Source organism: Myotis nattereri, assembly GCF_964212035.1.
Source record: "Myotis nattereri genome assembly, chromosome: 5".
NCBI classification, from domain to species: Eukaryota; Metazoa; Chordata; class Mammalia; order Chiroptera; family Vespertilionidae; genus Myotis; species Myotis nattereri.
Window position 1 is genome coordinate 107,276,842 of NC_138080.1, and position 26,940 is coordinate 107,303,781.

General features: G+C 51.6%; 1 protein-coding gene across 2 annotated transcripts; it reads right to left on the reverse strand.

Annotated features, from left to right (window-relative positions):
• Nucleotides 1-106: 106 nt before the first annotated feature.
• On the reverse strand, nucleotides 107-26,140 carry BRI3 (brain protein I3). 2 transcript variants are annotated; one of them, XM_081093146.1, is made up of 7 exons: nucleotides 26,026-26,140; nucleotides 25,272-25,397; nucleotides 19,958-20,051; nucleotides 7,564-7,705; nucleotides 6,845-7,235; nucleotides 6,186-6,288; nucleotides 107-519 (listed from the first exon to the last, which is right to left on the reverse strand). In XM_081093146.1, exons 4-7 carry the CDS (start codon nucleotides 7,645-7,647, stop codon nucleotides 387-389), a joined length of 711 nt encoding a protein of 236 aa, XP_080949272.1. In that variant the 5' UTR covers nucleotides 7,648-7,705; nucleotides 19,958-20,051; nucleotides 25,272-25,397; nucleotides 26,026-26,140; the 3' UTR covers nucleotides 107-386. The 2 variants fall into 2 exon arrangements, with proteins under 2 accessions (XP_080949272.1, XP_080949273.1); XM_081093147.1 differs by lacking the exons at nucleotides 7,564-7,705; nucleotides 19,958-20,051; nucleotides 26,026-26,140 and having other exon boundaries at nucleotides 25,272-25,286.
• Nucleotides 26,141-26,940: the final 800 nt, after the last annotated feature.

Sequence of the window (26,940 nt, forward strand, 5' to 3'; positions counted from 1 at the left end):
TTGAACAGTGTTGAAGCTGGGTGATGGGTATATAATTTTAGTCTCTATTTCATGTTTGAAGTTTTCCAAACAAAAGCAAACACTGAATAAGCAGAACCAGGTAAACAATGGTATGAATCTTATTTATTTAAAACAATTTCTCACCTTCTCAAATTGAAGACTGCAAAAAATAAAAGTGCTTTTCTGAATTGTCGTTAACCCTGGGAGCAGTGTTGCCGCGTGTCCACACTCCGTGACCTGTGCCCTGAACCCAGCTCGCACATGCCAAATCTATCCCACCTCCCTTACAAAACAGTCCTGAAGCTTAATCAAATAAAGCTACTGTACACGACATATACATTAGAAAAAGACAGCTGGATGAAGGAAAGCCAGGTGTGCTGTTCCCTTTAGGTAAAGTTTGCTCCACAGTTGGGACATCTTCGCTTCCTCAAGGCAAAACAGCAGATGAACCCAAAGGGGAAAAAGACGATGGCCAATAAGATGCCCAGGAAGGTGAAGGAGTCCTCCAGAACCCCGACTCTGTGGAGAGAGAGAAGGGGGGAAGGGGGCTCGGGTTAGGGCCCTCGGCCTGATGTTCCACCAGACCTTTGGCGTGTCAGTGACAGGGCCTGCAAAGGCAGTCTTCACCTGCCTTTAGCAACCAGCCATATCGGCCTGGAGATCTGCCAACGCGTCTGCCATGTTCGGAGGGAAGGCAAACTGCTGCTGTCGGCCACTACCCAGACCATGTGAAGAAAGGGGAAATTACTTGAAAGCTATCATCGCTTAATTATAAAGGCAACGTTCAGTTACCATGTAACCTGCCATATTTCCTTTTACAGAAGAACAAGAAACAAATGCTAGTTTCTATAAAATTTCTTACATCTCTGAAAACACAAGACCAAGAAAACCCAATCATTTGAGTACTTTTTCCCAGTATTGAAAAGTTTTCTATTCCCTAGAGCAGTGGTTCTCAACTTTCCTAATGCCGCAACCCTTTAATACAGTTCCTCATGTTGTGGTGACCCCCAATTTCATTGTTACAAATTGAGCATAATTAAAGCATAGTGATTAATCAGAAAAACAATATAATTATATATGTTTTCCGATGGTCTCAGGCGACCCCTGTGAAAGGGTCGTTCGACCCCCAGGTTGAGAACCGCTGCCCTAGAGGGAAATGCCACAAATAAGGATAGAGTTCAGAATTTTGTTTGATTTTTCTATTTTTTGGGGGGGGGGGGGAAGGCAGCAGATTTTTAGTGAAAGACTGAAATCAGCCATGTTCACACAATGTCTGAAAGGTCACTTGAGAAATTTCATCTCAAAGCTTCAGGGAAAAAAGTCACATTTACCTTTCAGTGTACAATCTATAATACCTAAGACACCTGGGGACATCACCGAGATCAGGTGCCAGTGAGTATAGGTCAGAGACCTGGACTCGCCACCCAGATTGAAGGGTCCTTTTCAAAGGCCCCCAAAGTGGGAAGCAAGAGCTGTGTGTTCAGCTCCACCTTTAGTCCTTAGGTTACTTCTGGAAAGTTCCGGACACAGTTGAAATTAAAATGAGAACTACAATAGCCAGCTCAGCCCAAATGAGAAATGTTTCACTCCCACCAGACAGACCTGGGAGCCTGAAAAAGCCAACAGGGACCAGCTGCTCCCTGGAGGCCGGGGTGCCTGCAGCCCTGACCACCTTGCTGTGAGCTGAGGGCAACTGCGGGCGGGGAGGGCCTGACACTCCTCCCACTGCTTTGATACCTTTGCACCCATTCTCCCATGCCGCTGCATGTCCATCCCAGCTTCCTGGTCTTTCTGAAGCCACTGTCTATCCACTTCTAGCCCCATCGTCAGCAAATACTGCTGAGGATCCCTAGGCCCACAACATTCCGCTCCTTATTTTGCCACCTTTTGCATGAAGGAGGAGGGGGGTTCAGCTTAATAAAAGAGTAAAGAAGTATCAGAGGGAAATGCGCCAAAACAGAGGGCTTCCTCCTCAAAATGCCAGCGCTGCTGCTACTGCCGCAGCCCCTTCTCAGGAAGTCACGAGCCCATGTGACAGCTGCTACCCACCACAGCTGCCGGAGGACCATGCAGCAGCACCCCCCGCCCCCACCAGCCCAGCAGGCTCCCTGCTCCATTAGGAGTCATGAAAAAATATACCAGAATAAGAGGAAGTCTGGTTTTCAACAGCTTAAAGAAAAAGTCACACTCAATGTCCCCCTCCCTCCCTCCCTCCCACCCACTCAGGAGGGAAGGGCCTAAAACATCTACAAGGGACACAATACATTCTAGAAGTATTTCCCAAATGCACTCATCCTGAAACACTAGTCCCCCCATAAGCTCTGCAGAAAAGGGGGCGGGGGCGGGGGGGGGGGGGGGCGTTTGGTCAAACTGCCCATTCTCCCCACCTGGAGTCACAACGTGCATTAGGAAAGGCTCTGAGAATTCCCACAGGAAAGAGACCCATTTATCTTCGCTTCACTCAGTTTCCCAGACTCATGGGTGCCACCCTTTCTGTGTGTGCTGACCAGCTGGACTAGAGCACAGGCAAGGCCAGGTCTAAGGGACAGCGACCAGCAGGCCTGAATGTGTGTGGCAGGCACCACTTCTCGCATTCTCAGTACGACAAAGGTCAGTCCTCAGCCCTCCCCGGGGCTGTACAGGCCCTCTCAGAGCACATGTCAGGACAGGTGGGTAAGATCCAGCTGAAGAGCACCTGAGGCCCTGCTGCCTAAGTAGGGAGTGGGGGCTTCAGGAAGGCCCTGGGTCACCAGCTGTTTCCCTAACGTAGGTGGATGTATAGGCTGCCCCAGGCTGGGAGCACACCCGCTCTGTCCACAGTCATGGCCAACAGTTCCCACAACTACTGGTGCTAATCAAGCCACTTCCAGGGCAGCAGAGGTGGCCTTCGGGCCTCGGACCACTCGGCGCTCTGGCACCAAACCAGCTCCACCATCCAGGGCCTCCCCACTTCTGTGCCCTGGGCAGTTAGTGCCCCGACTCCGGCAGCCCTTCCTCCTCATCCCCCCTCACTGACTACATAGCACAGGGTGGCTCAAGAGAGCATCCAGCCCTGGGAGCAACCCCCAACCAGCCCTCACAGGACAGCCTCAGGGAGGACTTCCTCCAGGTCATCCAAGGCCTGGACAAGGTTCTGTCACAGGCCCCCTCCTCTCATGAGCTGCCCACACTCCACCTTGTCACCCCATGCCGTGTCACACACTCAAGCCCTGCCTCTACCTCCCAGACCTCTCCCAGGGTCACCAGTAGTGCCCATGCTGACCACCCATGCCACATCCTGGACTGATACCATTCCTTGAGCCTGTCTTAGCTTCCATGACGCCACTTGTTCCTGGATTTCCTCCTACCCCTCTGGGCACCCTCAAAGCTAAATACCCAATGATACCTATCCAGTGTCGGTGGGGGGCCCAGTGCCAGCCAGGCCCTGCGCCGACTGCTTGTGCCTACCGCTTGCGTCCCATTCCAGGCTTTGACCCCTGCTGCTCAGGGCCTTCTCAACAGGCTCCCCCACCACAGCCAAGGTGAACTCAGCCAGGCCCAGATCCCAGACCACATGCTGCCGCCTCGTCCTGCATCTAGGGGCAGCTGTATCCCCACGGGAAGACTAGTTCAGAGGCCACAGCAGGGGTGAAATGAGGAGTATGTGCTGAAGTCAAAAGAAATATTCATGCAGTCGGCTAAAAAGGGAGGGTGGAGTCAGGCTGCTTACGAGAAGGCTGGACGATGACAAAATGACAAGTGACAGACCTCTTACACCAGACCTCACTCAGAGGGAATCGCAGCCGTGTGACTTCAGCGAATTCCTGCCAAGCTGCCAGGGAGGGACAGGGACAGAGCTTGGCGGGCTGGATGGAAAGGGAGGCAGCAGTGCGGTCACTGAGAAGTGGCCCATCTCCCAACCCCATGACTCCAGACCAGCCGGCAAACTACGGCCCGCGGGCCAGATCCGGCCCGTTTGAAATGAATAAAACTATTGGGAAAAAAAAGTACCCTTTTATGTAATGATGTTTACTTTGAATTTGTATTAGATCACACAAACACTCCATCCATGCTTTTGTTCCGGCCCTCCGGTCCAGTTTAAGAACCCATTGTGGCCCTCGAGTCAAAAAGTTTGCCCACGCCTGCTCCGGACGCACAGTGGCTGCACTGGACTGCGCCCAGGGGAAACCTCTCCTCTCCCCGGAGAGGACCCGCCCCAGGGCCCCTACACCCACCCCCCAAACCACAGTGGCGCTTCCCCAGAAAGTGCCCGGGCCTCTCCCTCCTTAGAGCTGCCCAGCTCTCTTGCCAGGCTCAGTCCACTGGCCAGCCACGCCCACCACACACCACTGCAAAGGCAGAGGACCAAGGGGCCTCCCCCTCTCTAGCAGGAAGGGCAGGGACACTCGTGTGAGGGACCCAAGTTCAGGGAAGAACCCTTACTGCTGGCATCTGTTCTTCTCACCCCACAGACGGGAGGGCCCACAGGAGGACATGCCTTGGGGGGAGTCAGTGTTTGGTCCCAACTCGATCCCCCAAACTTGTTCTCAGAGCACCCATTCCTCCTCATTGCCTGCCACCCAGCTCCCAGAGGCGGGAAGATAGTGATCCCAAGGAAGAAGCCTGGCTCCAAATGCAGGCGCCTCTGCCCTCAGCCCCACGGAAGACTCTCCCGAGAGAGCAGAGAACACAGCCCAACCTTAGTCCAGATTCCGAATGACTGGGGGCCATGGGGCAGAAGCCACAGGCCTCCGAAATGACACAGCTCCCAATCTAGGGAAAGGTGGGTATTGGGAAATGCTCCCCACCTGGCAGCAGCCCAGCCAGTGGCCGGAAGCTTCACAGCCCTGGAGACATCTCAGCCTTGGCTCCCAGCCTCCGCTGGCCACAGGGGCCTTGGTGCTGGTGTCCACTCCTCTGCACTCAGGGACTTGGACCAAGAGCCTCACAGACCATCCATCCCATCAGATATCCCCACTTTGCAGATGGGGAAATAGGCCCAGGGGGTAGCTGCCAGGGCCAGGATCTGAACCCAGCTCCTTTGGCAGGCCGGGCACTCCTAGGAAGTGGCAGACATGGCAGGGAGACACTGAAATCCTAGCCAGATTCCTCTGCTGCAGGCACCTTCCTGATCCTCCTTGAATTTGCCAGCCTGACACTCCACAACCCCAACAGCTCTGACGCCCCCTAGAGTGCCGCACCGAGAGAGGGGCCCTCAGGAGGAGGCCCTTGTCTGCCCTCCGCTCCTTCCCCCTTCACATTCTCCAAAGGCCTACCTTTCACCAGCTGTGTCAGAGACACCCTTTTGGGGTTTGCAAATGGGGTATCCTGGCGCACAGCTCCAGGGGCTCTCCCCTGCCCACAGCCTCCTTTTTAGGCACATGGTTGGCTCTGGTCAGCCAGTCTTTTGCCCCCATTTCTGTCATGCCCTCCCTCTTCCTGAGCCCTAGCTGTCCCCTGTGACTCTGAACTCATTAACTTCCCTTTGACTCCACTCTGGGCCTTCTAGATGCACTTTTGAAATTAAGTGTAAGTGTAAACCAGGGTTTCTCAATCCCATCTCAGAAATTTGAACTTCCTCCTCCCAGACAGGAAAAATGGTCCGTGCCAAGTCCATGTTTTCTCAACTGTCCAAGCACTTGAATCCACCAAGGGCAGGGACAAAGTCTTGATCTGAATCTGAATCCTGAGGACCCACACAGAACAAGCATCTGGGGCGACATATAAACAAACAGTCATTAGAAGACTTGTGGAGGCTCCAGTTCAAGGATACGAAGAATTGCTCCTGCTGGGAGAACCATGGGTTTCCACTAACCGGCGCACAGCTGTAGCTCTCCTGGCGTCTAGGACCTCCAGCTTCCTGAACACATGGACCATCTGAGTCAGGGCTCCCCTGCCCACACACTTCAAACAGCCCCTTCCCTGGAAAGGAAGCCTTCCACCACCTTCAGGAGAACCAGGGATGTGAGACTGTCAGTCCAACTAATATTTCTGCATCCCATTCACTTAGGGCTCAGCTCTCCAAGAAACAGAACCCACCCCAGTTGCCCTACGAAACAGGTTCCACCCAGGATAACTGAGCCCATGCTTGCCCATCACAGCTTGTCCCAAATCCAGACCGACCCACCTCAACGAGCCTGCCTTTATGAGGTTCTGGCTATGTGTGTTCCGAGGCTTGGGGGGCCAGCCCCAGACCTGTGACATACCTGCAGACTGGGCAGCCGCCAACGACAACGATGGAATTGGCAGGGTACCGGGTGACATTTCGACTGTGGATGTTGTAGACCCTGGGGTGGTGGGTGGGTATCCCTGTGGACAGGAAGGCACATCAGAAGCGGGCAGGGAGAACTGCTCCTGCCCTTCCTCCCCCGCCACGAAAAACGCTCCTTTCCAAAACCAAGACAACAGCTGCCTTCACTAAGTGCCTCCTAGGGCTTTATTAGGTGCTAAAGTGCAGACAGAGCCTCGTTAATAAAGTTAATTTGAAACTGGGTTGTGATGCTTCCTGAGAAGGGCGGGCCTCGGGCGCGCAACCCCCCAGGTGCGCTGAGGGCGCTCGGGCAGCGCCCAGACGCCAGGGCCCCACAGCAGCTTCCTGGTGCGGGAGATGCCCCAACCCTTCCTCATGGGCTGCCGGACACGAGGGCCCCCCCGCGTTCCCGAAACCGCGCGCCGGTCCCTGGCCGCGCCCGGAGGAAAGTTGGTTTGGGGGGTTAAAGGTCGCGGGAGGACTCGGTCTCAAGTTTGCTCCCGGGGCGCCCCGCCCGCTTGGCCCGCCCCCGGCCCCGCCCCCGAAGCCCGTTCCCCCAGCTCCCTTCCCCAGCCCCGCAGACCCCACACCCCAGCCCCCGCCCGCCGGGCCCACCTGTGACGAGGTAGGGGTAGGGCGGCGGCGGGGGCGCGGCGGGGATGGCGCCGTAGCCATGCGGGCCGCACGCGAAGTCGCCCTGGCCGGCCTCCAGGTTGTAGGTGGGCGGCCGGTCCTGCAGCAGCGGCTTGTGGTCCATGGCGGGCGGCGCCCACCGCGCCCGGCTCGGCTCCCGCTCTGACTCCCGCTCTGGCTCAGACGCGGACTCGTGGGGACACCCGGACGGCGTAGCGGCGAGTCCCGCTCCCGGCGGGCGGCGGGCGGGCTTCCCCTCCGCGCCCCCCCTCCCGCCAGTCACAAGACTCGGGTCACGTGGCACGGCTCCCGGCGGGGGTGCGGCGCGGGGCGGAGCTGAACGGCGTCTTAAAGGGGCCGCCCCGCTAGCCACCTGTTGGCGGTAACCCCAGGCGCCTTTCTGCCTGGTCTTCCTGCCTGGCACCCGCTGCTCCCAGATCTCCCATCTCAAGGAGAGAGCGCGCGCGCGCGCGCACACACACACACCGCACCCCCCAGCACACACACACACACACACCCCACCCCCCAGCACACACTCACACACACACACACACACACACACACACACCACCCCCCAGCCTCAGCCGCCACTGAGAGTCGTGGCCCTTGGACGCCCAGCCCAGCGTTAGGGCCGGTCACCCATCTCCAAGGACACGGAGACTCCTTGCCGGCGGGGAGTCCTAGGGCCCAAGACCACCCACCACGGGGCTGGGATGGCCTAGAGGAGGGCCTGGCAGCGCGAGTTCCCGGGCCACCCCCTGGATGTCACCACCAGGGCTCCACATTCTGAGCGACTCTGGATCCCCATCAGGATGTAGTCAGGGTCAGTGGAAGCGTCAACTCCTACAGGAAAAAGCAGGGAGTGCGTGTGAACCCGGCCTCGGCTGGGGTTTTCTTGACAAATCAAATCATGTGATTTATAGCACTGATTACAAATACCTCCCCCATGGGGACAAAAATACTAGCACCTACTGTGTGACAGGCACTGTCCAATCATTGTTTCTCGGTTTTGCTAACTTTCACAGTAACTCAGGAGGCATTTATTCCTAATTTACAGACCAGAGACTGAGGCTCAGTAGAGAGGAAGTGACCTACACTTGACCGAGATCACTCTGTCAGGCTCCCTCAGTGAAGCATTTTTTGTTGTCAAACCTAATGCTTAATGGGTTTGTAACAAAACTTTAAAAAGAAAGATCTGCAGCCCTGACCAGTGAGCTCAGTGGTTAGATTGGCGCCCCCCCCCTCGCCCCCCTCCCCCCCCCAGTGAAGGGTCTCAGTTCCATCCCCAGCCCTGGTCAGTGCAGGAGGCAACCAATCCATGTGCCTCTCACATCTCTCTCTCTCTCTCTCCCCCCCCCCCACCCCCTTCCCTCCCTCACTTCCACTCTCTTTAAAAATCAATGGGGGGGAAATATCCTCAGGTAAGGATTAACAAAGAAAAGAAAAGAAAGCTCTGCAAGCCTGAGGCCCCTCACATTTGTAGCTCCTCAGAACCTCCCATGCTTTTTCATGTGGCCTGAATTTTGACTTAGGTCAGGGACAACTGCAGTTCCCTGCCTGATCTTCAATTGCTCATAACGCACCAATGTCAACTGAAGGTCGCTTGTTATAGCCAATTCAACTCAACAGTAAACAACCCTACAGCTCCACTGTTGCAGTAACTCCAGCCACCCAAGTATGTCTTTGGTGTAAACTGAAAGTGTGCAGTCTCAAAGCAGGCTTATATAGAAAGAAGTATCCACTGCTGATCCCTGATTGGCCCACTTTCATGCAAATAAGGACTCCAAATTCTCACCGGTTGGTCTAAAGACCACTGTCCTGATTGGTTGGAATGGAGTTGCTCTAATGGTTCAGTGAAAATGCTAATAAGGATATAGTTGTGCAGCCTGATTGGATGGGGAAAGTCTCAGTCCCATTGGTCCAATTTTGATCCTCGGAGCTCTCATAAGAGTCAGCTCAGCTAGAAGACACTGCAGAAAGCCTGACAGCTTAGTCTATAGGTTTTCCCTGAAATGTAGTGTACATGAAGGACCTATGTAAACAATGGCCCCTAGACTCTGGTTATTAATTTGAGCCTAATTAACTATGAGGAGTCCTTTTCGGCAGGTATATTCTTCTCAGGATCAACATCATCATATTTCTTTATCACAGGTATAGCTCCTCAAAGCCCATTCCTATCATCCTGCCAATCCTTTGGGGTTGGAATGCGGGGCAGGCCAGGTAAGGGCCTGGGCTAGCATTAGGGGGAGAGCCAGGTCAAGAACGGAGACTGGCTGAGTGGGTCAGGCAAGGTCCTGTCCTGGAGTGGCATGGCCCTGGGCTCCTCAGAGCAGCTGTGAGAAATGAACCATAGGATTAAAACAGCTGAAAGTGAAAGCCCCTTCTGGCAAAAACTGGGGTGCAACCCCATGCCATGCCTCATCAACTACTGAGGAGAAGTGGGCTCAATTCAGACGCCCTAACACCTGGACAGCTGTGGACACCCAATGGGGCCCCTGTTCATCCCTGCCTTGCAAATTGCTAATGAGCAGCGTCAGCTAGCTCAGTGATGTCCTTCCCTGTTGGACTAAATATAAGTTGGCAGCTGTCCCTTCAATTTCATGGTTAATTTTCCTTTCCTCACAGGCCTATGTTTGCTAATCAAACTCCACAAAATATGTAGCTTCTGGCTCCCTTCTCTTCCAAAAATTGACTTCCTCTCAGAAGTGCCCCAACTTGGAAATCCTGGGGGCACCTCATTAGTGAATGATACGGTGTGGCTTGGAGATTTCCCCACATCATTTTGACGAAGGCTGCCCAGACTCAAAGCAGGTCCCTCGCCTTCATTCATCCAACAAACTGAGTGTGGCACGTTATCCCAGGTTCCACCTGCAAGGTGGACTGACCGGGAACCAAAAAAGGAACAGCCTGGTAAGGAGCCAGACAATAAATTCACAACAGCAGTGCAGTGAGAGGGTTACCGGTGCCCGAGAGCCCTGGGTGCCTGAGAGTGAGGAGGAAGCCCCACCTGGAAGGCCAGCGGTGATTTGGCAGGACCAGGGGACAAGCATTCCAGGCAGAGTGAACTGCAGTCCCAAAGAGCGGGCCACAGCCCACTACCTACCACGCCTGAGTCACTTGGTGTGGCTGGAGTCCAGGGAGGATCTCCAGGAGGCAAGGGTGAGGCTGCGGGGAGGGAAGGTGGGCCCAGATATTGGAGGTGGATGGCATCCTGTAAGAGCTTATAGCAGAACTGCACAGTTTAAACAGGGAGAGGGAGCATCAGATCTGCATATTAGAACAATGACTTTGGCAGCAGTGTAAAGAGTAAAGGAGCAGGGGGGTCAAGGAGGAAGGGGCAGTGGTGGAGAGGAGAGGAGGAGAGAGGTGTGAAAGAGATTAAGAGCCTATTAAGACTTGATGACCTCCGGGGTGGATGTGGAAGACAGGATACTCAGGTTTCCAGCTCAGGTGACAGTCGTGCTAGAGTCTGGATGTGGATCAGAAGAAGCGGACTGCACAGGGAGGGGTAAGGAGGCCAGCTCACACTGGCACCCGATTACTTGGTGCATGCAAATCCTGAAGTGATGCCTAACCAAAGGAGGGCACATGCAGGAAGGTGTCTGTGAAGCATTATCCTATGATAAAGGTCCGAGACTATCTCAGTGGCTAACAGCTGTCCACCCACTTGACAAATATTTTGGAGCACATACTTTGCCCAGGATGCAATAAAACAGGTGCTAGTCTACCTTGTGGAGTCCACACTCTAATGGGGTAGGGGTAGTGTTGGAAAGTGGTAAGCGCTGTGTGCGGGGGGGTGGGGGGAGGCGTAAAATGAGCAGAGTCATGGGCAAAGTGAGGTGGACAAGGAGATGTAGAGGCCTGTGATTTTATAGGGGTGTCAGAGTGGGTAAGTCGAGGTGGGCAGAGCCATGAGGAGGCCAGGAGGACGAGCTTTTGTGTGTTTGCTAGTTTGTTTTAATGAGAGGGAAAGTAATAGTATGTTGATAAGTTAGTGGGAACAATCTGATCTGGAAGAGGGAAGGAGGTGGCATAAGGGGATGGAATCTAGTGCCCCAGGGGGCAGTCACCCACAGGACTGGGGGAGAAGGTAGAGCACACGGGCACTCGTGCAGGTGGGCAGCTGGAAGGAGGGGCTGCTTTCATCTGATTGCTTGTTTTCTATATGAAACAGGAAGCAGGCAGGCAGCTGAAACCTAGGACAGAGAGGGAGTTGGGGTTTGAGGAGAGAGGAGAAAGGTGTGAAGTCACCGTGGAGGATGGGTGCTTGGCCAGGCTAGAGAGCCATGATCTGCAGTGTAAGAGCTGACTGAGGTCAGTGACACTGCGGAGACGAGGAGCAACCTTTCCTGCAACATACTTTATATCTCAGTTCACCATCCGGCCATCCCATGAAGTAAGGAGGCATCAACGGCCCCCAATGGCTTGATGAGGAAACCGAGGCACAGAGAGGCTTCCTAACCTTTTTGAGGACTCGGAGCCAGGAAAGATGGCTCTTCAGATCCCAGAACCAGCACACGGGACCCTAACAATCACAGCGCACTGCCTCCATGCAAAGTGCACAAGAAAAGCCAGTCACTGTTTGCCAATTTTAACAGAAATCTGTTCCTATTGAAGATTTGGAACATACCTTCCTCCGTGCATATTTTTCAGTTAGCTGAAATTCTGCTCTGAATCTACTTTTATACCATGCCTACATTAAAACAAATTTTAGTATTGCCATTTCCATAAAAGCGAGTGTGTATGGTTTTAACTGCTGTGTGTACATGTTTTTGCTGGGAGCACTCAGCAGGGGAACCGGTGGGGCAGTGGAGCCAGAGGAAACCAAAACAGTAAGTGAGACCTTTCCGGCATGTTTCGGGAAGTACTGATAACCCATCACATGAGCTTCTTGCACATTTAAGCTAGGATCTCACATGGTTGGGACTGTGGCAAGAAACGAACAAAAAAAAGGAAGCAAATTCATTTCAAAATCCAAGGCTGTAACCAATTACAAGTGCCCAGCTCACAGAAGGCCCTCGACAAATATTTGGTGAATGTTTGCTAAATGTTTATCTTAGATAAACACTGAGTATTAAGTTTTATAGTAAGCCTATGGTAAGCCTTACAATTCTACTAGGCAAGTATTTCTAAATATTTTGTAAATTAAGTGCAAACATTTTTACATGACATACAACTTCATGCCAAGTCACGTGGTAAATCTTATCACAAGTGATATACATATTACTGTATTAAAATCCATACTACAGCCCTAACTGGTGGCTCAGTGGATAGAGTGTCAGACTGAGGACTGAAGGGTCCCTGGTTCGATTCCGGTCAAGGGCATGTACCTTGTTTGTGGGCACATCCCTGGTGGGGGGTGGTGCAGGAGGCAGCTGATTGATATTTCTCTCTCATCAATGTTTCTAACTCTCTATCCCTCTCCCTTCCTCTCGGTAAAAAATCAATAAAAATATTTTTTTAAAAATCCATACTACACCCTGCATCCTCTAAGACATGGGTGGGGAAACTTTTTTCTGCCAAGGGCCATTTGGATATTTAGAACATCATTCTCGGATCATACAAAATTATCAACTTAAAATTAGCCTGCTATATTTGGTCAGACATTTAATTAACTCACTCCTAATGCCTTTGCAGGGCCAGACCAAATGATTTCATAGGTCTCTACAATCCACGGCTGCACATCCCCACCCCTGCTCTAAGAGGTATTCCTCACTATAATTCTGCCCCATAGACCACACTTACTTGTGCAATGAAACCTAGAAAGCATCTCTGTAAGTCAACTTTTTCTAGCAATTCTTACAAGAACAGAGTAAATTTAGAACAGGCAAGTTTCTAGCTGAATAAGTTTCCAAACAGCTGTATTCAAAAGTCCTGAAAAGCCTTGCAGTATTCACAGATGTACTAACATGCAGACTAGCAAGAGGCTCAAACATGATCATCAACACGTTTGTGGCAACCACACACAAATTTAGTTCAGCACCTTTTATCTGTCATATTCAGAGTAACAGTACAGGTGCTCTTCTGAGACTTTGAGGTTGGAGGCAGGAGGAATGCAAGAAGATTTCAGCCAAATTTGGATGTTGAAGAAGACACGAGGAGGAAGTGGGTTGTGGTTGGAATGACCTGGTTCCCATCTGAGTTGTTCTACAAACTCCTTGTGTGACTTGAGCTTCACCTCTATGAGCCCACTTTCTTACACCAGGATTTCCATACCCTTTCAAAATTGTAACAATGTCTCCTATGTGGAGGCAATTTTACTTCATTGCCTTCCAGGAACGACAGAATCCCATTTCTAAATAGGACTTCAGCCAAGACTGGTTTGGCTCAATGGATAGAGTGTCGGCCTGCGGACTGAGGGGTCCCGGGTTCGATTCTGGTCAAGGGCATGTACCTGGGTTGTGGGCACATCCCCAGTAGGAGATGTGCAGGAGGCAGCTGGTCGATGTTTCTCTCTCATCAATGTTTCTAGCTCTCTGTCCCTCTCCCTTCCTCTCTGTAAAAAATCAATAAAATATATTTTTAAAAAATAAATAAATAAATAAATAAATAAATAAATGGGACTTCAAGGAAGAAGCTAGTAAGTGAGAAATCAAACCTAGGTCTTCCACCTCCAGAACTGAGCTCTGGCCCATAGACCGTAAAGTACATCCCCTACTCAGGCTAGCAACAGGTCTGGATCATTTCATAAGGCCATTCCTGGTTTTGAAAAATCTCGAGTGCCTAGCATATTATAGGGAAGATGCCCATGAAGATGACTAATACTCTTTGGGATTTCATTCGGTGGCTTTTTGAGATTAGAGTATCACTCAGGGGAAACAACATAACTGAAACTTTTCTACCCTCTGTCAAGGGGAGTTACTCAGATTTACAGGAGGTATTTCCCTATGAAACCTGTCACCAGTGTTTATGATGACAGAGAGAAACCAAGGTAAACTTGAACTTGTTACCATTCACGGAGTACTGAATTTGGTGACAACCGGGCATCATCTTTGGTTGGGGCAAGCAAATGACCACTGCCAAGTTGAGATGGAGAGGTCACTTTCTAGGGCAGTAAAGGTGAACCTATGACACGCGTGTCAGAGGTGACGTGCAAACTCATTTTTTTGGTTGATTTTTCTTTGTTAAATGGCATTTAAATATATAAAATAAATATCAAAAACATAAGTCTTTGTTTTACTATGGTTGCAAATATCAAAAAATTTCTATATGTGACACGGCACCAGAGTTAAGTTAGGGTTTTTCAAAATGCTGACACGCTGAGCTCAAAAGGTTCGCCATCACTGTCCTAGGGTAAGGGACTTGTGTGAACCACCCCCAGATGGTGATTTTTACAGGACCCTTGCAGGCCCATGGGGTCTTGGTCTCCTTCTCTAGGCCATTATTCTATTTTGCATCAACACCCAGAACTCAGCTCTCCTGCAGGTGCAGAGGGAAGCAGGGAACCAAGGCTGCAAGATGGTGCTTCATGAAGCCTGGGGCGTGGAGGACTGCAGTGGCCAGGGTCCTCAGGAAGAGAAGCCACCTCTGCCACAAGGGTCCCTCTTCTCTTCTCCCCGTCCCTTTCCTCCTCTCAGGTCGTCGTCCTCTCCTCTGGCCAGGCCCACCCTGCCCTCCCTCCTTGGCTGTGTGTTGGCTCTTACCTGCTGCTTGCACTGTGGTCATGGCTAACTTCAGTGAGCTGCCCCTGGGTGGTGAGAGGGAGCCTGAGGACTGGGTTGGGAAAAGACCCCTTATGCTCCAGCAGAGGACCGGCTGTGACCAACAACATGAATGAGTGGTGGAGGAGAAAGCCACGGGGGACGAGCCATCTCAGGTGGGGTGACCGGGGAGGAACTGGGCAGGGCCGGTTCAGAATGCAGGCTCACAATCCTTCCCTACCACGAAGATTCTCAGGTTCTGAGCCTGGAGTCCTGCCACTAGGAAGAGGCTCACAGTGCCACTTAACCACATTTCACTCTGGGAGCTGGAGAGGTTCAGAAAATTGCCTGTTTAATTCCACTGCCAAGGCAATTCCTGATAACAACCATAACCATGAGAGGGACCGTAGGGCCAGTGAGTGAGGATAAAATGTGGCAGGCACCAAAGATAAAGTCCCGCAGTAAGGCTTTTTCCTATGTCCATGACTAGGCAAGAATGGCCCCCTTGATTCCAGGAACCAAGCCCTCCTCAAATGAGACCATCATTCATTCGTCCGCTTTTGTGGGTCATTTTCTTTACTTTCCTAGGACAAGTTCCTTCTGCAGTTCCAAAGTAGACCTAACAGAAAGAGAAATGCAGTTCTATACCTCTGCCAGGAGAAAGGGGGTACCAGGTGCTGTGCCTACAGGTATCCAGGTCCAGAAAAGCAAGGGCTTTTGAGAGGAGCCCAGCAAGGCCCACTCTGTCCAGGCCATTCCCTATGTTCACTGACTAGCAATACTTCAGGCTGGCTGCTGCAGGCTAAAAAGTGGGACAGATGTGAAATGGAGAGAGAGAGAGAGAGAGAGAGAGAGAGAGAGAGAGAGAGAGAGAAGACATGGGATCAAACCCAAAACTTTGGCTCATCGGGACAACACTCCAAATAAATGAGCTACCCAGCCAGGACCTAAAGAATAATTTTTTTTTAATTAAATCTTTACTGTTCAGATTATTACAGTTGTTCCTCTTTTTTCCCCCCATAGCTACCCTCCACCCGGTTCCCGCCCCCGCACTGTCCTCATCCATAGGTGTATGATTTTTGTCCAGTCTCTTCCCGCACCCCCCCACACCCCTTCCCCCCCCCCCCAAGAATAGTAAGTCCACTCCCTTTCTATGCCCCTGATTCTATTATATTCACCAGGTTATTCTGTTCATCAGATTATTTATTCACTTGATTTTTAGATTCACTTGTTGATAGATGTGTATTTGTTGTTCATAATTTGTATCTTTACCTTTTTCTTCTTCTTCCTCTTCTTAAAGGATACCTTTCAGCATTTCATATAATACTGGTTTGGTGGTGATGAACTCCTTTAGCTTTTTCTTATCTGTAAAGCTCTTTATCTGACCTTCAATTCTGAATGATAGCTTTGCTGAGTAAAGTAATCTTGGTTGTAGGTTCTTGCTATTCATCACTTTGAATATTTCTTGCCACTCCCTTCTGGCCTGCATAGTTTCTGTTGAGAAATCAGCTGACAGTCGTATGGGTACTCCCTTGTAGGTAACTGACAGTTTTTCTCTTGCTGCTTTTAAGATTCTGTCTTTGTCTTTTGCTCTTGGCATTTTAATTATGATGTGTCTTGGTGTGGTCCTCTTTGGATTCCTTTTGTTTGGGGTTCTCTGTGCTTCCTGGACTTGGAGGTCTATTTCTTTCACCAGGTAGGGGAAGTTTTCTGTCATTATTTCTTCAAATAGGTTTTCAATATCTTGCTCTCTCTCTTCTTCTGGCACCCCCATAATTCGGATGTTGGTACGCTTGAAGTTGTCCCAGAGGCTCCTTACACTATCTTCATATTTTTGGATTCTTTTTTCTTTTTGTTTTTCTGGTTGGGTGTTTTTTGCTTCTCCATATTTCAAATCTTTGACTTTATTCTTGCGATCCTCTAGTCTGCTGTTGGAACTCTGTATAATATTCTTTATTTCAGTCAGTGTATGCTTAATTTCTAGTTGGTCCTTTTTCATAACCTCAAGGGTCTCACTAGATTTCTTGAGGTTCTAAATTTATCGGCAGTTTCTAGAAAAGTCTTGAAAAACCTTATAACCTTGGTTTTGAACTCTATATCCAGTCATTTGCTTTCCTCCATTTCTGTCATTTGTGACCTGTTTCTTTGTCTCCGCATTTTGGCTGCTTCCCTGTGTTGATAGAGTGGCTTTCTGTGCTAGGTGTCCTATAGGGCCCAGTGGCTCAGCCTCCCCAATTACCTGAAGTGGACACTCTTGGTGCACCCCTTTGTGGTCTTTGTGCACAGTCCTGTTGTAGTTAAGCCTTGATTGTTGTAGGTATCACTGGGAGGAATTGACCTCCAGGCCAATTGGCTGTGAGAATCAGCTGTGTCTGCAGTGGGAGACTTCTGTGCTGGAGACACTCTTTTGGGGCAAGACTTGCTTCAGTGGGGCTTTGGTGCTCAGTGAGTCTGCCCCCTGAGTGTGTCCCTTATGGATCTGAGGAGTTGTAATCTGGATGATCCCACTCTGACCACTAGGTACACTGGCTCTTGGATCTCTAAGGAGGTGCTAATTTAGTCTCTGCCTGAGGCTACCCAGCAGGAGCTATGGAGAGATCTGCAGATTCCTCTTCTTTGTTTGGGGTTTGGAGGTGCCCAGATGAGGCCCAGCTGTGAAGCAATGCAAGCTGCTGTGGGGCCTTGGGCCTTCTTTTGGAAGTTCTGGGTCTCTCTGACCCAGCTGCAGTTTGTTAGGTAATTTTCAGATTGCAAAGGGCCAGGCCTTTCATATGCAAAAGCCTCTGCGCACAGCTTGGGTGGGGCAGGGTCTCAGGGGATCAACAGGGTGGAGCAAGCAACTATGGTTGCTCCTCAGTCCTATCCTAAGAGGCCCCGCATCTCAGTGTCCCGGTAATCGCTGCAAGCACCTCTAAGAGATAGCCACCTCGAGTTCCAACCAATGCCAGACAGTCCAGTTTCTCCCGTGTAAGTCTGGGTCCCCAGAGACTCGCCCGGAACTGGAGTTCAGAGCAGTCGGGAGCTTGAGACTCCCTCCCAATTGAAAAAGACAACTGTGTCCTCAGTTGCCAGCCCTTTCCGCACGCACGCCTCTGCCTCCATACATCTGCACTTTACTTCCGCCTCTCCTCTGAGTCTCAGTGTGCTTTTCTCTTTCCTTCTAGTTGTAGAATTTCCACTCAGCCAGCCTTCCTGTGGTTCTGGATGATGTCCGTTTTGTCTTTTAGTTGTATTTTTGAAGTGGTTGTGCGAGGCAGCAATTTCCGGTGTTTACGTATGCCACCATCTTGGTTTCTCCTGAAGAATAATTCTTTTTTTTTTCTTCTGAAGAATAATTCGTAACTGCATACTACATGCCACATTGTCTGAGGAATCCATTTCCAAATCTGAGCTGTCACCTCAAGTTCACGATTACGAGCCAAATCCATACCTTTCATCTCGTTAGTTTCAGTGAAAACATATCCCCTTCCTCTATTTCTACATGTGGGAACTGGGACCTGTAGTCTTGTTCTTTCTTTTTTAAAAACAGCCTTATGGAGGTATAGATGTGTGTTCTTTCTTTCAAAGGCTACACAGCCTTCTTTTCCATCTCGTGACAGCAGATCTTGGTCTCCGTCACGTCCAGTCTCTCTGCAACCCCTTCACACCAACTACCAGAAGAATCATCTTTAGAGCCATGTGCTCTCTGCAACCCTTTCACACCAACTATCAGAAGATTCATCTTTAAGAGCCATGTGCGCAGTCATGGTTACCAGCATTCCCTGCTGTAAACCTTCAATGGCTCTCCACTACGCTTTTGTCTTCCAGCTGAGATCTCGTGCCCCTGCACAAGAAGCACCCACCACACAGGCCAGTCTTTCCTTCCTCCTCTGACTTCCCATGCTACTCATTTGGTATGTTCTCTTATTTATTTTTATTTTTTAATCCTCACCTAAGGATATTTTTCCATTGATTTTTAGAGAAAGTAGAAGAGAGAGGAAAGACATAGAAAAGTATCAATGTGAGAGAGACATCGATTGGTTGCCTCCTGCATGCGCCCTGACCAGGACCCAGGCTAGGGAAGAGCATGCAACTGAGGTGTGTGCCCTTGACCGGAATTGAACCTGGGACCCTTCAGTCCATGAGCCAATGCTCTATCCACTGAGCCAAACTGGCTAGGGCATGTCTGGTTCTTTTGAATACTGCAAACATTTTAGTTAGCAAAACAAGCATACACTAATGTAACACTAACAAAACCAACTTCTTACTCTAAATATCAACATCATGGATTTAACCAACATGTCCATTATTTCCTTTACTTTTTTAAAAATACCTTTTTTGGGTTACTGCTATGTGTACTTTGATATTTTTTCAGGGTTGAAGGCCCCAATGAAAAAGAATACCATCCCTAACAAGTGAGTTAAGGCATCCTATATAATAAAAGCCTAATATGCTAAGTGTCTGGTCATCTGCTTGGCCATTCAACCAATCAAAGCATAATATGTTAATGATATGTTAAGGCCGCTCAACTGCTCGCTATGACATGCACTGACCACCAGAGGGCAGATGCTCTGACTGGTAGGTTAGCTTGCTGCTGGGGTCCAGTGGATTGGGACTGAGCAAGACGGGCTGGCTACACTCTGGAGCCCTCCTGTGTCCCTCCATGGCCCCAATGGTGCACTGGTGGGTTCCCTCGACCTGACCTGTGCCCTCTCACAATCTGGCTGAGGGACCCCCGCACTCTGCCCCTCGCCAAAGTGCATGAATTTCATGCACCGGACCTCTAGTTTTGGCTATAGACAGCCTGATTCTTGGGTAGGGCTGGCTCTAGATTGCTCTTCCCAAGCCCATCAGATTAAAGTTGCATTAAGCTCAAACCCTTCATATAGGTTTTAGTTCTTTGCATCCTTGTGTCTCCCCTACAACAATGCATTTTAAAAGTTTTGCTTGGTAGTAGTACATAACCCATCTTTGGGTTTTTATGATTGGCTATCCTAGTTTTGTCATTGCAAAATAGTGACTTGATTAGCATTGTTAAAAATGTATGTTTGCCTTCTCAGTACTGTGTTAAAATGAGCAAGACCATTTATAAATATGTCTCCAAGAAATGAAGGATTGCATCTTCGTGGTATGTCTTCTCTTGAGGACATCTGGGTAGTGTATTATCTGGGAACTCACTGCTGACCTGCTCATTACCTAGCTTTTGTGTGTGAGCAGCGAGCTAGGCACCTCTGGTTCTCAGGAGTAACCACCAGTGCTGACAGTTCCTGCTCGTTCTGGGGCCACTGACTTTGTTTACTGGTCTCTTGCATTCACCTGTTTCTACTTACATAGACAAAAACACATACACAGCATCACTTTATAATCCGGGAAAACAACATACCCAAATATTAGCAATCTCCTAATATATTAGTTTTCTAGCTACACCATCAATTACCAACAGATTTAGCAACTTAAAACAATGCACATTTATTACCTCACAGTTTCCATGGGTCAGCAGTCGGCACAGCTTACTTAGCTAGTCTTCCCCTCAGGGTCTCAGAAAGGAGTCAGCCAGGCTGCGTTCTCACCTGCAAGTAGGAGTGGGGAGGAATCTGCTGTCAGCCCCATTCAAGTTGTTGGCAGGATTCAGTTCCAGCTAAGGATTGAGGGCCCCAGCTTCTTGTGAGCTGTTGGCTGCCCTCGGAACCTAAAGGTCTGTGGTCCCCTGCCCCGTGGCCCTCCCCAGAGGCTGCTCACAACACAGTTGTTTGCTTCTGCAAAGCCAGCAGGAGAGTTTCTAGCCTCAAAGAGCTGCAGCCCTCTTTAAAAGGACTTTTACCTAATTAAACCAAGTTCATCCAGGATAACCTCCCTTTCAATTAACTCAATATGCAATTTTGTGAATACAGTGTGGTGTGGTTGCAATAACAGATCACTGTTTTGTTCAGATTCTTTTGTGTGAAAGAACCTTAGTTCAAAGTTGCTGATATGAATACCAGTAATATGCAAATGCTTGCTGGGTGCCAGGCACTGATGTAAGGGCTGTGCACACACCTTCTCACTTCATCCCTCAGACATCCCAGAAAGGTAGGTAGGTGATGTTATTCCCAAAGTTAGGATGGAGAAGGAAAGAAAACAAAAAAGGAGATGTGACTGATGAAAGGCCAGGCACAGTGCTAGTAGAGGCTGAAACTGTCACTGCACCTAGGGTCTCTCCTTCCCCCCTGGATCTTGCTCCTTTCCAAGGATGCAGACCGACTTTTTCCCCCCCGATTGTGATGACTGGGAGGGCTCACGTGGGCCAGCTCTAGTGGGAGTAAAGGCAGAAGCCTCTGAATCATCCTGATGGCTTTATGCAGTCCTATGTCTAACCTGGAATCTAACTTGTGAGGGAATGGTTGTTATGGGTTATAGATTTGCATTTCCCTACTCTCAAATTCATAATTCCCAGTGGGATGCTATTTGGAGATGGGGCCTTTGGGAGGTAATTAAGTCATGAGGGTGGAACCCTCATGATGAGAGTAATGCCCTTATAAGAGGTATGAGACAGCTGCAGCCCCCTCCCCTGTGAAGATATAGCAAGTCAGGAAGTAGGCTGTCACCAGACAGCAGATCTGCTGCAGCCTTCATCTTGGGCTTCCCAGCCTCCGGAACTGTGAGAAATATTTGTTGGGTAAGCCACCCAGCCTATGGTGTTCTTGTTTCAGCAGCCAGAGCAGACCAAGACCCATGGCACGAGGGCTCAGCAAGGCAAAAGGGTGGTTCCTTAGAGGAAAATTAGGGTATTAGCAGGAGGATGAGTGGCTGCCAAACTGCAGAAACATTAGTCTGCAAGTAGTAAGACCTGGATTCTGTTCTGGCTGTGACACTTTGTAGACACTTTTCCTCTCTGGCCTCAATTTCCACATTAGAGGCCTAGAATCAGGAGCTCTCCAAGGTCCCTGCAGTGCTCCTGTGCTGTGACAGAGTTCAATACCAATTTTCCTGAATTCAGGGTCTGGCACAGCAGACCTGGGGATCTCTGCTCTCCCCCTCCCCCCCCGCTACTTCACTCCCCACCCCTAGTCCTTTCAGACTTTGCAGAGCTGACTTTCTGCAATTGTTGTCAGGTCTGTGTTTTTCTGCCTTTACAACTGATAATCCTCATTCCCATTTCAGGCCTTTTTATTGTTGTTAATCCGCACCCAAGGATATTTTTCCATTGATTTTTTTTAGAGAGAGTGGAAGGGAGAGAGACAGAGAGAAAAATATTGACACGTGAGACACATCAATTGGTTGCCTCCCACACATGCCTGATCAGGGCCAGGGATCAAGCCTGCAACCGAAGTACGTACCCTTGACCAGAATTGAACCTGGGACCCTTCAGTCTGTGGGCCAAGCAAAACCAGCTAGGCCAATTTCTGCTTTTTTTTAACTTTCATTTCTTGTTTCTTCTCCATCCTAACCCTGCCACTTCTCTCCCAGGCCAGGTACAGGGGGTTCAAATCCCAGCTCCATCACTTACTATGTCACTCAACCTCTGAGCCTGTGTCCTCAATCTGTAAAATGGGACTAACACCACCACCTGCCTCTTTGGGTCGAAGGGAGGTTGAAGTGAGTAGGTGCATGTCCAGCGCTGCCAATGGTGCCTGGCACCCAGTGAGCACTCACATATTTCTAATATGATTATGATCTCTGCTTCTCTGGGATTGGGACACTTGGCCATGTCTATCACTGCTTAGTCAGAGTTCCAGAAACACTGGCTTCAGTGCCACTCCAAATGATGAATAGAGGGCTGCTTTCAGGATGACGGACATTACTGTATACATCTCCAGTGTTTGGGACAGAGAGGGCTGGCTGGACTGATGCCAGGCTTCGCGGGCTGGAGTCCAGGGTCAGCCACAGGAAAGAGCTCTGGCTTTTCCTCACCGGGCTCTGCCTCCCTTGTAGCTTCATTTCTGCCGCAGCTCCCATTAACCTTCAGGCCTCAGCCTCGGCAGAACTCACTGCTGCAGGCCCTCCTCTACTCCATCAGACTCCTAGGCTTCCCCCACACAGCCCACTGTCCCACATGTCCTAGCGACTTTCCTTCTTCCATTGTCCTTCTCATTCAGCCTTACATCAAAGGTAACTCTTCCCGAACGAAGGGGAATAGGCCAGGCCCCTACCCTCTCATACTCTAGGTTCTGCACTTTAATCCCACACATGCTGCACTGTCATTATTTTCTCAGCTGTTCCTGACCACACTGTGAGCTCTCTGAAGGAGTCACTTTCTTACTCATATTGGAATTTCCAGGGCTTAATAACTGCTTAACACATAATAGGTACTCAGTCTTTATTAGCAGAATGAACATGTCTCCCTCAATTCCCCAAATAACAGCTAAGTCATGCATTGCAAAACGTTTGGAAGAGCCTGAGCCAAAAGGGCAGAGTCGCAGAGCTGGCCTGCACACGTGTCTTTCTCCACCTCCTCCCCCACCTCCACGAGTTAAACAGAGGCAGTTAGGTCGTTCCTCGGCTCTTTCTGATGGTGTAATCTTTGTTAACCACTGTCCATTTTTAACTTCTTCTGTAGAAACTATTATTCGTTAGGAGTAAACTCTTCATCACAAGTGATTCATGGTATCTTTACTTTGATTTTGTTTACAGTCATCCTTCCCTTTGCAAAGCCAATGAGCCAACGTCCAGTGTTGAGTCTAGTGCACCCCGCCCTTGGCGACCCCCTCTCACCACTCAGTCAGGCGTGCCCAGCTCCCAGGGTGGCCCACACTGTGTCCATAGCTCCTTCCTTACACTCTGCTAATTAATTTCAACACTTGTTTTTCCTTGTGATACGTAAGGTGGTAGGTAGATGAAGCAGCTAAAAATGTGATCTTTCCCTCCCTCCCCTCTATCTTTGGCAAAGGAAAACTTGCAGAAACTGTAGAAAAGTGCAACTAGAAGTTCATGTGCACGTCCTAATTCACATATCTAAATACAGGCAACAATGCCTTGAAGAGAAGTGGTGTTTTTGTTTCTAAAAGAAAAAATCCCTAACACCTAAATCACAGACAAACAAGGGGCTAAGCCTGGAAGTCAATGATAGTCACTAAGAAACTCGGCTGTCTGCCCTCCCCCTGGTTATACAAAGTCATGCAAATATGGCCAAGGCAAGTGTTCATTCCACAAATGTTTATGGAGTGCTTGCCATGTGCTGGGCTCTATGCTAGCACTATTGGGAGTTCACACTGGCCAAGAGACCTTTTCACCTGGAGCAGAAAAGGTTCAGTGGGGGAGAGAGAGAGAGGGAAGGGGAGACTGAAACCCATTGGGGTTTATGTGCGTTGTGTGTATAAAGGTGGTTATTGGGGGCGAAGGAGGATAAACTGATGTCAACAGCAAAGTACAAGGGTCAGGAGTAGATAAAAGAGAGCCCAGGTTAATCTGCTGAACATAAACTATGCCCCAGGAAGCAAAGTGACACTTGCACTCAGACCTTTAGTTACGCCCTGACGTTTCTGTACCAGGAGGCACGTGGGTCTCTGGATGGATCTGGTGGACCAGAACCCTCTCACACAGGACCTGCCTTCCACTGCTCTGTGCATGGCTCTGCACTCCACTACGTACCGGCCACCGGCTGACAAAAGCTCGAGGCATTTCTACTGGCAGTAAACTCGACCAGTAGAGGAAACATGCTATATATTTGGACTCCAGAAATATAACTTGTCAAACAAACCGATCGTACATAACATGTCTTTCGCTGTGTTTTACAATCATTTACACACATGAAGCTTCAGAGGGATGTTTTCTATCCGAAAGCCCACAGCTGTCTTCCCAGCACAGAAACAGAGTTCCGCTGACTGCCGCCACCACCGCCGCAGTGGATCTGCCCTGGCAATTTGGACCCTCATTGTGCCCCAGCCTCAGCTCCCATGAGCTCCCCACAGCTCCCTGGGGCGCAGGGCACTGAGGATGGATGCCACCCAGCCTAGCCCGTGGGTGTGAACGCTGGGCCCAGATCCGGCTCTTCGGTATGTTTCTCCATCCCACACCAGAACCCATCCATCTACAAGGGCCAGAATCAGAATTAGCAAAGAAGTGCTACTAACTTCTCCCCCGGAAGAAAAGCTTAAGGAAACTTTACAGACACTTCAGATGCTAGGAGAAGAGACGTAAGCCTAGGTACTATGGCCACTCTAATGACAGGTCTGAGTGTGAAGCAAACAAACCTTCTAGAATAGATAACATTCTTAAGACCTTGAGAAGGATTTCTACCAAAAAAAAAAAAAAAAAAAGGTAAAAAAGCACCAACCTTAAAGGAAAGATACAATTCAACGACTTTAAAATCACGATCTTCTCTTTATCAGGACACCTTTTCATTAAGAGGGTAAAAAGGCGAGCCACAGAGCGGGAGGAGATCATGTGCAACACCCATGCCACAAGGAAGGAGCGGGCACCAGGAGGCAGAACGGGCTGCCAACCAGTAAGAAACACACCAACATCTAAACTGTGTGTGTGTGTGTGTGTGTGTGTGTGTGCGCGCGCGCGGGGGGGGGGGGCCGCCAATAAACGTGAAGAGACACTTTAAAAAAAGGGGGAAATACAAATGGCCAACAGACTTATGGAAAAGTGACCTCAGCAGGAAGCAGGGAGACGCCAATTAAACCCAGAAGGGGATGGCCTCCAGGTGGGTGAAGTGCCAGGGGTGCGAGGACGGGGAAGATGGGCGTTTTCCGGAGAAGGTGGGAGGGACAACCCCGCGCGGCCACGAGACACCCCGAGCCCCTCTCCAAGGTCCGAGCGTCAGGGCGCCCTCCAGGGGCCGTCAGCAGCCGGACGCCGCCACGCACCTGACTCGCCGGGCTCTCCTCCCTCCTCGGCCACCGCACCCCGGCTCCCTCCCTGGCCTGCTCGCGGGCCGGGTCCAGCGGTCTGGTCCGGGGTGGGGGGTAGGGGGACGGTCTGCGGGCCGGGACCTGAGGGGAGCGGGCCGGGAGGGAGGACGGGACCTGAGGGGAGGCGGGCCGGGAGGGAGGACGGGACCTGAGGGGAAGCGGGCCGGGAAGGAGGACGGGACCTGAGGGGAAGCGGGCCGGGAAGGAGGACGGGACCTGAGGGGAGGCGGGCCGGGAGGGAGGACGGGACCTGAGGGGAGGCGGGCAGGGACCTGAGGGGAGGCGGGCCGGGAAGGAGGACGGGACCTGAGGGGAGCGGGCCGGGAGGGAGGACGGGACCTGAGGGGAGGCGGGCAGGGAAGGAGGACGGGACCTGAGGGGAGCGGGCCGGGAGGGAGGACGGGACCTGAGGGGAGGCGGGCCGGGAGGGAGGACGGGACCTGAGGGGAGCGGGCCGGGAGGGAGGACGGGACCTGAGGGGAGGCGGGCAGGGACCTGAGGGGAGGCGGGCCGGGAAGACGGCACAGGACCTGAAAGGATTCGGGCAGGGTCCTGAGGGGAGGCGGGCCAGGAAGGAGGACGGGACCTGAGGGGAGCGGGCCGGGAAGGAGGACGGGACCTGAGGGGAGGCGGGCCGGGAAGACGGCACAGGACCTGAAAGGATTCGGGCAGAGACCTGAGGGGAGCGGGCCGGGAAGGAGGACGGGACCTGAGGGGAGGCGGGCCGGGAAGGAGGACGGGTCCTGCGGCGGCGGCGGCGGGGGGGTCTGCAGGCCGCTTCGCTCCTGGGAACTCGCTCCACTGGACCCTGCGGCACGGACCTCGACGCGACCCCGCCGCGACCCCGAGGCCGGCCCGTGACGCAATGCCCCTCAGCCAATGGCGCGCGCCCTTCTTCTACGTCACGGAGAAGCCGGCCAATGGGCGCGGGTCTGGCTGCCGCTTCCTACGCGCCCGCTGTCCGAGCGGCTGAGAAGCGATCGCGGCGACCCTGCCTGCCCGGCGCCGGCCCAGGTGAGTGCAGCGGCCGCCCGGGCTCTGCGACGGCGCCCCAGCCTCTCCGGACGGGTCGGGGCGACGGAGCAGCGGCGCCTCCTCCCCCGGCGGCCGCGATGCCCGACGGGAAGAGGGAGGGAGGGGCTGCGCCCGTGCACTTTCCTGCCCTGGGGTTCGGGCGCCGCCCCCGCCCCCGGAACGCGGCGGACGGCTGACGCCGGCACCCCAGCCCTGGCCCTGGAGTGACGCGGGGGGAGGGTGGCCGGAGCCTGGCGGGTTTAGGGGATCGCGCCGAGAGGAGCCCGCTGTCCCTCCGGGCAGTGGCGGGAGCAAATCTGCTCGGCGTGGGATTAGCGCGGGCAGATGGTCAGGGCCCGGCGCTCCGACTGTATCACGGGTGGCGGGGCCGGGAGCCCACCTGTCGCCCCAGCGCTCGGAACGGGAACGCAACGGGGCTGACCCGCCCGCGGTGATGGGGACTCAGGGCTCCACGGGAAGGGCTCTACGACCGTGCACGCCCTGCTGTTTTCTCCTGCCTCTGGGACCCTCACGTCGCCTTCCAGCGGCCCCCGCAATTGGCAGGCAGTCATCGACCTTATTTGCCAGGACTCTGTTTGCAAAGGGGGTG